Consider the following 12,993-nt stretch of genomic DNA (forward strand, 5'->3'; position numbering starts at 1 on the left):
ATACCCTAAAGAAGCATGTATGCTCCTCCTGCCGCAGTGAGTCTCAAATAGGAGTTTAAACAGGGACATGGTAGAACAGTGAGAAGGCTAAGAATTCCCATCTTGCCTGTGGACCTCTGAGTCTGCCTCGTGTTTAGAACTTGAGTGTAGAGTATGTTTGGTTTGTATAGTCAGTAGGAAGAAACATATCTTTGAAATCAGTACCACCATTACTAGCTGTTTGGGGTTTGGAGCTGGGTTTCCCCAACTTGTCTTTTCCCTTCCTCAAATGTTAAATCCATTGCAACTGCCAAAATACGGATCTTCTCTTTGAAGCAAGAATTCCTGTGACATTCCCCAAGCAGGCATGACTAGGACCAGTACAGCCTCCAGGTAGATCATGCTGGCCCCCTTCTAAGGTTATCACGGCAGCTGTGACATTACTGGAGCTTTCAGATAGGGCCTATCGTGAGGACTTTGCAGCTTCTGGGCCATGGACATCTGGGGCTGGGTGACTCTTTCCTGTGGGGCTGTTCTCTGAACAGCATTTTATGTTTAGCAGTATTCTTGGCTTCTCCCCACTAAATGCTGGGTATCCCTCCTGCTCCATGTTTGACCGTGACAACTCTCTCTAGACTTTGCCTAATGTCTGCTGGAGGCAAAATCAACTCTGACAACCATCGATATGAAGTATCTCCTTAGTCCTCACAACACCTTACAATGTGGAGATTGTGACTTCATGTCACACTGTGCAGATGAGGAAAATGGGACCACGAAGAATGCAGAGACCATTGTCACGGGGCCAGGATGTGTCTTTATTGATCTCAGAGTGCTAAAGGCCTCCCTTCCTTCTGCTGTCCCTGGTGATCAGTTCTCCCTGGTTTTTATTTGTTTGTTTTGTTTTTGTTTCCTTGTTTGTTTTTTCTTTAACCTATGCTATCTCTAGTTTGGTTTGGGTTTTAATATCTACTTTGCATTTTCCACACAGTGGCCTTACTACTAATATGCATCTCTTGCCTAGATTTACTAACCAGGTCCTCAGTTTTTTGTTAGTGATACTAACGTGTCCATCTTTCCATCTCACCTTCACCTTGACTTTCTCAAGCATCTGTTAGATATCTGCTCTATAGAGAACTCCCCACTGCTATCTACATTGCCTTTGGTGCTGGTTCACAGAATGGTCTTGGATCAGCCATGCTGGGAACTGTTGGAAAGGCAATTCTTTAGGCCCACTCCAGAGCTGAACTCCAGGGTGGGCATCTACATACCTGTTCTAACACACCCATCACGTGGTTCTAATGCCCTCTGAACTTTGAGACTCTGGCCCACTTAACTAAGCTCTGACACTTCATTGGGGAGCATTGTATCCCTCACTCCTGTGACCACTGCCTGCCTTCTCCCTTCCTGTTTTACCACTTGCACTTACCGACCTTTCGATTTTATTTTTTCATTAGCTATCAAACACGTGTTTGTCTTTCTGCCCTAAGCACCAATAATAAAGCAAGACAGTGAAGCTTCTGGGTGGCCAGTTGCCAAGCAGAAGGGCTCTGCCGTAAGACATCACCTGGATGGTGACACACCACACAATTTTACAGCAGAAGCCCTGTCATAATGCCCTGACCCCCACCACCACCCCAACCACACAATCACATCAGGATTTTCTGAAACCTTAAAAACAAAACTAAGCAAACAAAGGAGGCCAGAACATATTCCAAGACCTGCGGAAATAGCCTTGTAAATCTGGTTTGTTTTTAACATTTCAGCATAGCTGGATCACTGAGCTTAGGGCGTGCTTAGGACATTTAATCCATCGGTGTTTGAATGTTTAGTCAATCACTTAGGGAGGTTAACAGGCCCCCAGCTCTGCCTAGCCCTCAACTTGCCTCTCCAGCTCTGCTGGGGTTTTGCTTTCTTCTGATTTCACTTTCCACTTCCTCTAACAGGCAAACCACAGTCACAACCAACAAACAGAACTATCCTTTTTCTGATCCATTGATTTTAGTAATTGTCCTAATCTATGGGGACTCAAGGTACTATGTCCCCGGTCTCCAGCTTCTGACAGTGACCTCAAATCAAGGACACTCGTTAAACGGGTCCTAAAGTATTTCTGGGATTCTGGTTATTTTGCGCCAGCTCAGAAGCTGCCCAAGGCTCATTTTAATGATTCTTAGTGCTCTCTGCAGTGGCTATGAAGCCCTGAGCCCACTCACTTGCAGCTGGGTAAATCAGCTCAGTTCTTCAGGCTTGCTAAAAGGCAGGCTCAGCCCAGGATGCTAACCTGTGAGAAAGTCAGAGGGTGCCTGGGTAGAGAGTGAATGAGGAAGTTCTCTGCTGGGCCCTGAACCCAGCGGGTAGTTAAAGAGAAATCGAAACTCAGCTGTTAAAACCGCTTTCCATATTCTTCAGAACCCTTTCCTCGAGCCTCCTAGAAGCCCTTACCAGCATCCGTCCCTCAAAGGCTGTGGCCAGGACCCCACGGGCTGTGGACCATGTACACCCGCAGTAGGATGGTGGGCCCAGGCTTGGGCACCTCCTCCATCTCACGGGACCACGCTGGAGCTGGGCAGCGTAGGGAGCTGGGCCTGCAGCAAAACCAGAGACAGAGTTTGGAGGTGGCTGCTCCCGAGGGATCTAAGATGGAAAGGCAGGTGCATGCTGACCAGAGGAGGTAAGTATTTGCAAGCTGCCTTGGAAACAGGAAGTCCTGGCCCCAAACATAATTAGGCACCAGATACCTTTCTGGTCTTTGGAGTTCAAAATCACTGCGGCTTAATAACAGGGATTTTGAAAGAGTTATGTATCATTTACCTCTTTAAAATCACCTAGGAATTGATTTATTATGCCATGCACCTGCCAGTTTGCAGACCTTTGTAGAATGTTCTCACCCCGAGTCCACTGATTCTCGTAACTGGCTCTAGGATTTAAAAAAAAAACGGATGTATGCAACCTGGGCTTTTTATTACTTATGAAAGTACGTTTTTATTTATTGGAGAGAGAGGGGGACTTTAAATAGGACCACCATGCCAGAGTAAAGGCAAGAAGAGATGTGATGCAGAGGGTCCAGATAGCCTTATCGCTATCTGGAAGTTCTCAAATGATCTAACTTAAAGTTTCCATCAGTGGAGCTGGGAGTGAGGGCTTCAGCCGCTTAAGATTGGAATGCATTGCTAAGCAGAAACACAGAGGAGGCGTTTATTCTTGATCTGCGGTTGAAGGACTGATGATAGCATCCCGAAAGCAAGTTTTGTAGAGTGTCAGCGACCTTCTCCTTGCACCGGGTGGAATGGGTTCTTTTTCACTCAGCACCGTGGTTTGAAGTGCTGCCTCTGTGAATTTGAACTGTACAAATGGTTTTATTTTTAGTTTCCCACTTTGCAGCGACTTCTTTGTTGCAAGAAAGACAAATGCTGGTTGCTAAGGAACAGTTACATAACCTTATGACCAATACACACTAGCACTAGTGTTTCTTTCATCCCCATGCCTTTTCTGAAGGTACCAAGGTTATAATACTGTTTAGTGTAGTTACCCTTAGATGGGGCAGATGGTCTGGGAATCAGAGACTGTGGAATTTCTCTCAGAATAATTGGCATCTTGCCACAATAGAAGTTCATTAACTCCAAGGCACATGTCTATAAGCTGGTCTCACACTTATAAGTAGTTAATGATAAAATTCCTTTCATTAAGAAGCATCTATTCAGATGTAAGCACTTCTTTGTATACTCCTATCATCTTGTGAGCACTAAGCAGTTGTCTCTGCTTTTTGATTTGATGCTAATCTCTCCAGCATCTTGCTAGACCAAATCCCTCAGAAAGGAACAGTTTGCTGTTAGACCATTAGAGAACTTCCTGAAAGAATTCAGTTGCTTCATGTGAGTTGGTGGTGGTCAGCAGTGCTAGAGAATGTTCTCCCCTTTGGGTGTTTAATATCTGAGTGTTTGGATCACTCTGGATTCCGCTTGTATCTTTATTTACTATGTCAGCTTTCTGAGTGGCTTCCTTAATTAAACTGGTAGGTAAAGGGGCTTGTATGCAAGATAAGTAGCATCTCAGTGAAAACAACAAAATATTAGAAGGTCTTACTAATCTGGGGAGAGAATTTAGAGTGTGAGTGTGTGTGTGTGCTAGAAAGAAACGAGGATGTTAACTGTCTTAATAGTTCGTTTGTGTGGTAAAGGTAACGTTAACCTCATTTGTGGGCAACCTTCTTCTGTTAGTTCATTTAGGCAATGGATCCAATGTGGGGTTTACAGTCATGGGCTTTGATGCCTAATGGATAAGTTCAAGTTCTGATTCTATGGTTACGTGCTCTCTGACTATAACATGCTCAGCTACTGCATCCCTCCAGTTTCTCATTGCTAAAGGGGACATAATCGCATCCTTTAAGCCAGTATTCAGTAAATGTTGAAGCTGACAGCCATGCCTTCATTTAATAACCATTTATTGAGGATGATAATATCAGCCTCATGTTGAGAAAACATATTGACTTAAAATACCTTTTTACCAAATAAAATACACAAGTGTTCTGGTAGTTTTATGCCAATTTGACATAAGCTAGAGTCCTTTCAGAAGAAACCTCAATTGAGAAAATGCTCCCACCTGATTGGCTCGTGGCAAGCCTGTGGTGCATTTTCTTGATTGACAATTAACATGGAAGGGTGGCGCTCCCTTCGAGTTGTGCCACTCCTGGTCCTCAGTGTTATGGGAAAGCAGGTCTAGCAAGCCAGGAGAGGAAGCCAGTATGCGCCACTCCTTCATGGCTCCTGCATCAGCTTCTGCTTCCGGGTTCTAGCCTTGAATCCCTGCCCTGACTTCCTTTAGCGGTAGAGTATGAGCTGAAAGTTGTAAGATGAAATATGCCCTTTCCTCTCTGGGCTGCTTGTGGTCATGATGTTTTATCACAGCAGCAGAAAACTAAGACAGAAACTGGTACCAGGCGGTGGGGTATTGCTGTGGGAGACCTGACTCTTTGTTTTTGGGAGGATTGTGGAAGGATTTTGGAATTTCGAGCTTAATGAGCTGTTGTGGGCACTTAGAAGATAAGGCTGAGAGCGGCTCTGACACCGAGGAATCAGTCGGAAGTTTAAGAGTCCCTTAAAGACTCTAGCAAGGCCATTTGAAATTTTGAATTATAAACTACCAAAATGAAACCTTTGCTTTGCTGGGACAAGCAATACTGGGACTGAAGGATTATCCATGATTAAAGAGACCAGCATCACAGAAGTGAAATCTCTGGGAATTGTCTTGGCAGAGTCAGCATAGAAGCTGTGGTCTAGAGGTGGCCAAGTCTGTGTACCTTGTGCTCACAGCTAGACCTGGCAATGTGATACTCTGGCGGCATGAAGGGGCCATGGAGAGAAGCTGGGCCACAATACTAAGTGGTAGGGTTAGAGTCTCTAAAGAGAGCCCAGGAGAGGTGGTTGGTGAAGGTGCAGTCCAGTTCCAGCGGATCCCCGAGCACTTTGGAGAAGCCAGTACCATAGAATGACTGCCAAGGACAGCAGCGGCTGCAGCAGAGTTGGGTCAACCATAGCCTAGGAGATAAGCTCTGTGTGCTGTAGAGGATGAGCCCAAGGATGGAGCTAGCCGGCCAGACTCCTTGGAATCTGGAGGGTTGTGAGTGCGGTCTCAGAAGCCAAACACTGTACTTTTAATATCATTGGACTTCGGGTTTGCTTTGATTTGATTGTGACTGAGCCCTGATTCTTCCTTCTTAGGTCTAAGAAATTGTATAATTTCTTTTCTTTTCTTTTCTTTTCTTTTCTTTTCTTTTCTTTTCTTTTCTTTTCTTTTCTTTTCTTTCTTCCTTCCTTCCTTCCTTCCTTCCTTCCTTCCTTCCTTCCTTCCTTCCTTTCTTTCTTTCTTTCTTTGTTTTTTTTTCTTTATTTCACAGAAATCCACATCTAACAGACTTTGGATTTTTATAGAGCATTTGGAAATTTAAAGAGACGTTTGAATTTTAGAAAGAATGGAATTTTAGAGAGACATTGGTGTTTCAGAGAGATTTTAGATATTTTAGAGAGACTGGACATTTTAGAATCTAAAGTACTTGAGTTTGTAACGCTTGTGGGACTTTTAAAGTTTGGAATATGTTTTATATTGTAATATTGATATTAGTGACATCTTAGGAACAAGAAGAAAGGTTTTGGCTTAACATTGATGTGTTGGCATATTAAGTTGACAGGAAGTCAATTGTGCTGGGAATTTTGTGTCAACTTGACAAAAATAGAGTCATTTGGGAAGAGGGAATCTCAAATGAGAAAATGTCCCTAACAGGTCAGCCTGTGGGCAAGGCTGTGGTACAATTTCTTGATTGATGATTGATGTAGGAAGGACCAGGCTACTGTTGGGTCCCATCACCCCTGGGCTGGTGGTTTTGGGTGCTATAAGAAAAGAGTCTGAGCAAGTCATGGACAAACTTCCTCCATGGCCTCTTACTTCAGTTCCTGACTCCAAGTTCCTTCCTGGAGTTCCTGACCACCATGTCCTTTGATGATAGACTGTGACATGGAGATATTATGAAAATAACTGCTGCATATTCCCCCACCCCCAATTCCTTTTGGTCATGGTCTTTATTAGAGGAATAGAAAAGTAACTAAGACAACAAGTAAAAAAAAAAAATCAATGAAATTCTTTAAAAATCAGTGATTCTTACTCTGTGACAGACTGCCAGGTAACTTTTTTAAAAACTGCACTTGGATTTCAGTTATTACAAGTGTTTACTATTTCATATTGGCTTTTATAGTTATTTTTACCTGGTGCTATGTACTTTGTCCCTAACTATTATAAACTATTCACACAGATTTAAAGAGAAACAAGAAGCTTATATAAACTTGTAATCCAAAGCAATCATTTGTTCTCTCTTTTATTATTTTGCTTGCTTCTAGGCAAATTTTACCTACATCTATATGAATATTAGGGGTACAGGTTTCTAGCCTGATTATACCTAACTGTGGGCCATAGGTTCTTGTCCCTGTTAGTGATAAAAGCCTGATGCTGTTTAGGAAAAAGTAAAAAGCTATTCTGAAAATGGATCTATCATGTAGAACTTTACTATACAGTAGTTAACATTAATAAACTTTATACACAAATTCGGCTTACCATAACACATTTGTGCTCTACTGTATATGGGGTACTATAGAGACTTAAAGATTGAGCCGCAATAACAGCAAATATGTATGAAGCACTTACTGTGTTAACAGTGCATCACACACGCTAACGACGTGACAGTAACAGAGGATCTCTAGCTCTGGATATTTTTTAAATATTGGAACAGTTTTCTACTTAGCAAACTTTATAAGGATTTTTAAAAAAATCTATTTAATGGGAAAGACACTTTTGCAATAGTTACACAAACAAATCTTTATGTGTGCTATAAAGGAAAGCCAGTATCTGAGCTAGTTTTCAGGGCAGGAAAGTATTTCCTAAGATAGGCTGTTTAAACTGAGACCTATAGAAGAATGAGCTGTATGTGTATGTGTTTGTTTTGTAGGTAGTGATGATGAGATTGTCAACTTGATAGGACTTGATTATTTAGGAGACAAGCCTGCAGTTAGACCTGGGAAGGATTATTCAATTAGATTATCCTCTGGACATGCCTGTGAAGAATTATTTTGATTAGGTTAATTGAGGAGGGAAGACTCACCCTAAAGGAGGGTAGCATTGTACTCTGGCCTTGGGTAGAGAGATGCATAAAAAGGAGGAAGCTAGCTGAGTCCAGTCAGTATTCACTACTTTTGTCTTCATGACTGAATGCAGTGATATCAACTGTCCCCACTGCTTTGATTTCTCTGCTGTGATGGACTTTACCCTTGAACTGGGAGCCAAAATAAACCTGTGGTGGTTTGAATGAAAATGGCCCCCATAGACTCATATTTTTGAATGCTTATTTCCAGTCTTTGGAACTGTTTGGGAAGGATGAGGAGGTGTGACCTTATTGGAGGAGGGTGGGCTTTGTAGTATAAAGGTTCCATAGCATTCCAGGTTGTCTCTGTCTTTGCCTCATGGTTGTTGCCCCTCACGTAGTAGCTCTCAGCTACTGCTTCAGTGCTGTACTTGCCTGCCTGCTGTCATGCTCCCTGACGTGATGGTCTGGGACTCTACTAACCTCTGGTCTGTGAGTCTCAAATTAAATGTTTGCTTTTATACATTGCCTTGATCATGATGTTTTGGCATGACAATAGAAAAGTAATTAAGACTAATGTTTCTTTCTTGAGTTATTTTTTGTCATGTTATCCTGTCACTGTGACAGGGAAAAAAAACAAAATATGAGGTTTGCTTTCTCAATCTCTCTCTCTCTCTCTCTCTCTCTCTCTCTCTCTCTCTCTCTCTCTTTTTTCTTTCTTCCTTGTTTCCTTTCTTGTTTTGGCTTTTAAAGACAGACTATTTCCATGTAGCCCACAACACCCTGAACTCATTATGTAGCCCACACTGGCTTTGAACACGTGATCATCTTGCCTCGGCTAGATTACAGACATGCTCCACTAACCCCAGCTTTCAAGTAACACACTGGTAGTTATTAGAACCTATAAAAACCAATTTACTATTTCCTCTCCACTACAGTGCTCCAGATTTCAATTTCCTGTCTCCCTATGATTAAAAGAGAATACGTTTTTGCCAGTAGATGTTAAATGGAGTGAAAGCAGTGGCCTTATTCTTCCTGGAAACGGAGAACTGGATAGTGCAGAAGTTTCTTGTAATGTTATGAAATGATACTACACTGGAAGAGCTCAACGATTGTCTTAATGAGCAATCTTCCCAATGGCTCAATATAGATGCTATTCATTAAGGGATTGTTTAACTCAAACTCCCAGACAAGGGCCATAAGCAGTTAGAAAGTTTGTAACATAATAGATAGTGTTTAACTCTTAATGATAATGATGCAGTTCAATGAGCTGGGTAGGTACCTCAACTACTACCAGATTTTAATAGCAAACTAATTATTTGAGCTCCTCTTGCACAGCTTACCCTTGGAATGATAAATGTTTTAGAGCATTGTAATATTGTAGTAGCACAGTGAAGATTAGCTACAGCCTCAAATGAGCTGAGTAACCCTCTAAATAATTGCAAAGACAAAACAGGCAAGCACCAAGATAACAATCAATTGGGTTGTTCATGTACACTAGGAAAGTTCTCCACCACTACAAGTCAGTGGTAGGGAACTCTTCTAAGTATACACGAAGCCCTAAGGCCAAGCCAATATCACCAGAAAAACCAAAACAAATAGTTAAGAAGAAAAAGAAGTACTTCAAATATCTCATATGCCGAACTATGCATTTAGATCTTGTACTTAGAGTGACATGAATATTATTGAATTTTATCTTCAAAATAAACACTTTACCAGCTGATGGATGAGGAAAGTAAGTCTTGGAAGATTAACTGAGTTTCCCAAGTTTCCATTGATTTTCCTAATCAGTAGCTAGAACTCAAACCTAGGTCTGTCCACCAAAGTAGAGTCTGCTCAGGAGCTGAGGGAGGAAGTGATATCTACCTGTTTATTTATTGTTTTATGACTGTATTAAGAAAAATTCAGCAGGTCAAAGTGAGTACTAATATAGAAGCAGTAATGTGGTACTTACAGCTTTGCAGGGAGAAACAATTTCTTTCTATACCTATCTCTTGGTTAATGGCAGAGACATCTATAAGAAAGTCAGATTAGCAAGAGAAAAGAAGTATTTAGTAAGTTATATGTGACACAGGAGCCTTTAGAAATGATAACAGAATGATACAGGGAAATATGATATGTTGGTAACTTTTCTCCTTACCATGAAAATTGCTGGACTAAAGCAGCTTAAAGGAGGAAGGATGAACCTTGGGTCATGGTTTCAAAGGGTACAGTTCCTCATGGTGAGACAGTTTCATGACCGGTGGAGTTTATGATGGAGGCTTGTGACAATGTGACCACAGAGAGATCTAAACCAAAACAAATTAAACAACAAACAAACAAACAAACAAACAAACTGGAATCAGAACAGAAGTATCCATAACTTACACATGTTTGGTACAAGAACCATACTTCTACCAGTCAGGAACCATCTCCTTAAGATTTTATGCACTGTATAACAGTGTCACATGTGGGTAGAGAGATGGCACAGCAGTCTAGGGCACTTGTTGCTCTTGGAGAGGACCTGGCTTCAGTTCTCAGTATCTACATCATGGTTCATAATCGCCAGTTACAACAGTTCCATGGGATCTCATATCCTCTTCTGTCCTCCAAGGGCATCAGGCATGCATGTGGTGCACATACGTCTATAAAGGCAACATGCACGTAAAATAAAAATTAAACATCTAAAATTTAAAATTAAAAATAAAATGCTGCCACAAGCTAGGCACCATGTGACCCAAGCATGTCCCTATAAGAGACATTTTGTAGATAATCATATACTTTTTTTTTTTATCCATAGGTTTGATGAAAGGTGAAGCGTTTGCAGCTATGTGATTGATTGGAAAGGGTTAGGAACTAATAATCTATGAAACAAAGGAGGTCTGTTCATTTAGCTTCTTCATGTTAGAGAAGTCCATCATGGTCTGCTTTTAGGGGCAGGGAAAGACAGATCTTCATGCTTCTATCTTCTTAAATGCCAAGGTGCCATATTTTGGAAAAATGTGGCCTGAATCCTATCACTATTTCTAAGTTATTTTCTAAATGACTTAGATAAGTGTGTGTGTGTGTGTGTGTGTGTGTGTGTGTGTCTTCTTTTTGGTGATGCTTTCTATAGATGCTTCACAGATTGGTGACCTCCTGTTAAAAGTAGCTTGTTGTCATTGTTTCTAAGCAGCCTCAAGTACATGGTGACTTTTTATCAAAGCCTACACTGAATGATTTGTTTGATGCTATGACCTAGAACATGTATCAGTATGTAGGCTTAGATTTTTCTCAAACTTCTTTATTTAGTGTTCTTAAATGCTTCAACCTCCCTTCTAGCCCACTGACCAGAGGTAGAGGAAAAAGAAGGTTTATAAGAAAAGGGGATTATAGACCTGCTTAGAAGTAGCCCTTTAGGGTAATTCCACTCTTCATTGTCAGCATACCAGTAGTCCAGTCCAATAGCAAACACCAAACATCAATCAGTAGTGGTGGCACAATCCAGCAGAAACTGCAAGGCTCCACCAAATCAATATGAGTCAGTGGAAGTGGCCAGAATCTGCTGGAATAGCACAGGTTCTTTGGCCTGTTTCTCTCTATGAAGTCAAGACAAGAGAAGATCAGCAAAGACCAGTGAAGACCAGCAAAGTGTTGCATAACGTTGCATTGCAAGAGCAACTTTTCACTGTCTGTGGGGTTCTATTTATATTCTTTCTAAACATCACATACCCTTTCAAGTGTCTGTTTCAGTAAAGCATCTCATGCCCTCTCACAAGACAACTTCCAGAGAAACATCACTTGACACACAACTTAGTTTTTAAAGAAACCAGATACTTTTCTGCTTTGTCAGTATGTATCAAGTTATATATATATTATATATACATATATATGTATATAATATATATTATATAATATATATGTATATAATATACATATAATATATATTATATTATATATATTATATAATATACATAATAATATAATATATAATATATATTATATATTCATATATATATAATATATATTATATACATATATGTATATATAATATATACACATATATGTATAATATAATATATATTTATATATATATTCATATATATTATATTACAGAAAAATTTCACAAAGCAATTCTCACTACAAGTGGCACATTTTCTATCCTTTTGTGTATGTGGTACATACATGTGAGTTTGCACATGCATGCATATACTTGGGGTTAGCCAGAGCAGGGAGATATTGGTTGGATTTCTCTATCACTTTCTATCTTACTACACTGAGATAGGGTCTCTCACTGAATTACAAGTTCACATTTTTGCCTAGGCAAGGTAGCCGATGAGCTCTGGGGACCTGCCCACCTCTGTCTCCTCAAAATTGAGATCACAGGCAGACAGAGTAGCATGCCTAGCTTTTTACATAGATGTTGGGGATTTGAACTAAGGTCCTCATGATGGCAGAGCAACTGCTCCTACCCACTAAGTAATCACTCCAGTCTCCATTTTCTATTCTTGTTCACTAAAAAGAAATTCATTGTATGATTTCATAAAGCATTAGTGGGTTACCATCTACAGACTGAAAAGCACAGCTCAATGCAGAGGAGTTTGTTAGAGTGGATGGAAAGAAAGACATTTTAGTTTTTAGTTTGATTAGATCAGATTTACCTTCCTGTTTATGGAGGAGGGTATAAATTACAGTCCTGTTAGAATGAATTTTCAGCTTTTGTGTGTGTGTGCTAGCCCCTGCTCCTTGAGGTGGTATGCATTTGTGATCTGTTAAGTCTTGGGGGAACAATCTTTTTTGTTCAAATACAGTATCATCAAAAATGAATGGACATTTTTCAAAAAGCCTTTGACAGCTGCAACAGTGAAACAATAAATCAACAGGATGACGAGAGCCCCAAAATGCATAATACCTATAATAATCAGTAGAAGTGTTGCAGAAATGAGAAAAAAAATGAAACTTAGCTCAATTCCACAGTGAGGTGGCTCACTTCAAAGTCAGTAGAGTGCTGTGAGGTTATGGATATTGTTAAGGTTAATTGCATCTATTCAGAATGTATTTGAATCTGAGACAAAAGCTTGGGAGAAAAAAAATAATCAAAAGGAACAGACTGCTTAGGAAGGTTTGTTCTTTATCCGAAAATCAGCCATGACAGCTCCTTTGTTCTGCGATGTTTGCAGTTTTCCCTCCAAATGGGAAGACAAAAAAAAAAACAATCTAGTAAAGTAATATAGAAAAATTCAAGATATTTTTCATCATTAAAATCCAAGGGCTAGAGCAGAGTGTGGTGGCTTATATCTTAACAGAACACTGAGGCAGGGGGATCATTAAAAGTCCAGTTTGGACTACATAAGTAGGAAGACATCTTGGAAAGAAAGAGAGAGAGAGAGAGAGAGAGAGAGAGAGAGAGAGAGAGAGAGAGAGAGAGAGAGAGA

The 12,993-nt window shown here is 40.5% G+C and overlaps 1 protein-coding gene across 3 annotated transcripts in view; it reads left to right on the plus strand.

Moving 5' to 3' along the window:
* Nucleotides 1–2,211: 2,211 nt before the first annotated feature.
* The window catches only part of Epsti1 (epithelial stromal interaction 1), a 92,606-nt gene continuing 81,824 nt past the window's right edge, over nucleotides 2,212–12,993 (plus strand). The window contains exon 1 of one of the 3 annotated variants that reach the window (XM_028752693.1): nucleotides 2,212–2,647. In XM_028752693.1, coding sequence (XP_028608526.1) covers nucleotides 2,469–2,647 — 179 coding nt within the window. In that variant the 5' untranslated portion in view covers nucleotides 2,212–2,468. The remainder of the gene's footprint in view (nucleotides 2,648–12,993) is intronic. The other 2 variants (XM_028752694.1, XM_028752695.1) reach the window with 2 other exon arrangements.

The sequence above is a fragment of the Grammomys surdaster genome, unplaced genomic scaffold, assembly GCF_004785775.1.
Source record: "Grammomys surdaster isolate TR1022 unplaced genomic scaffold, NIH_TR_1.0 125934, whole genome shotgun sequence".
Taxonomy (NCBI): domain Eukaryota; kingdom Metazoa; phylum Chordata; class Mammalia; order Rodentia; family Muridae; genus Grammomys; species Grammomys surdaster.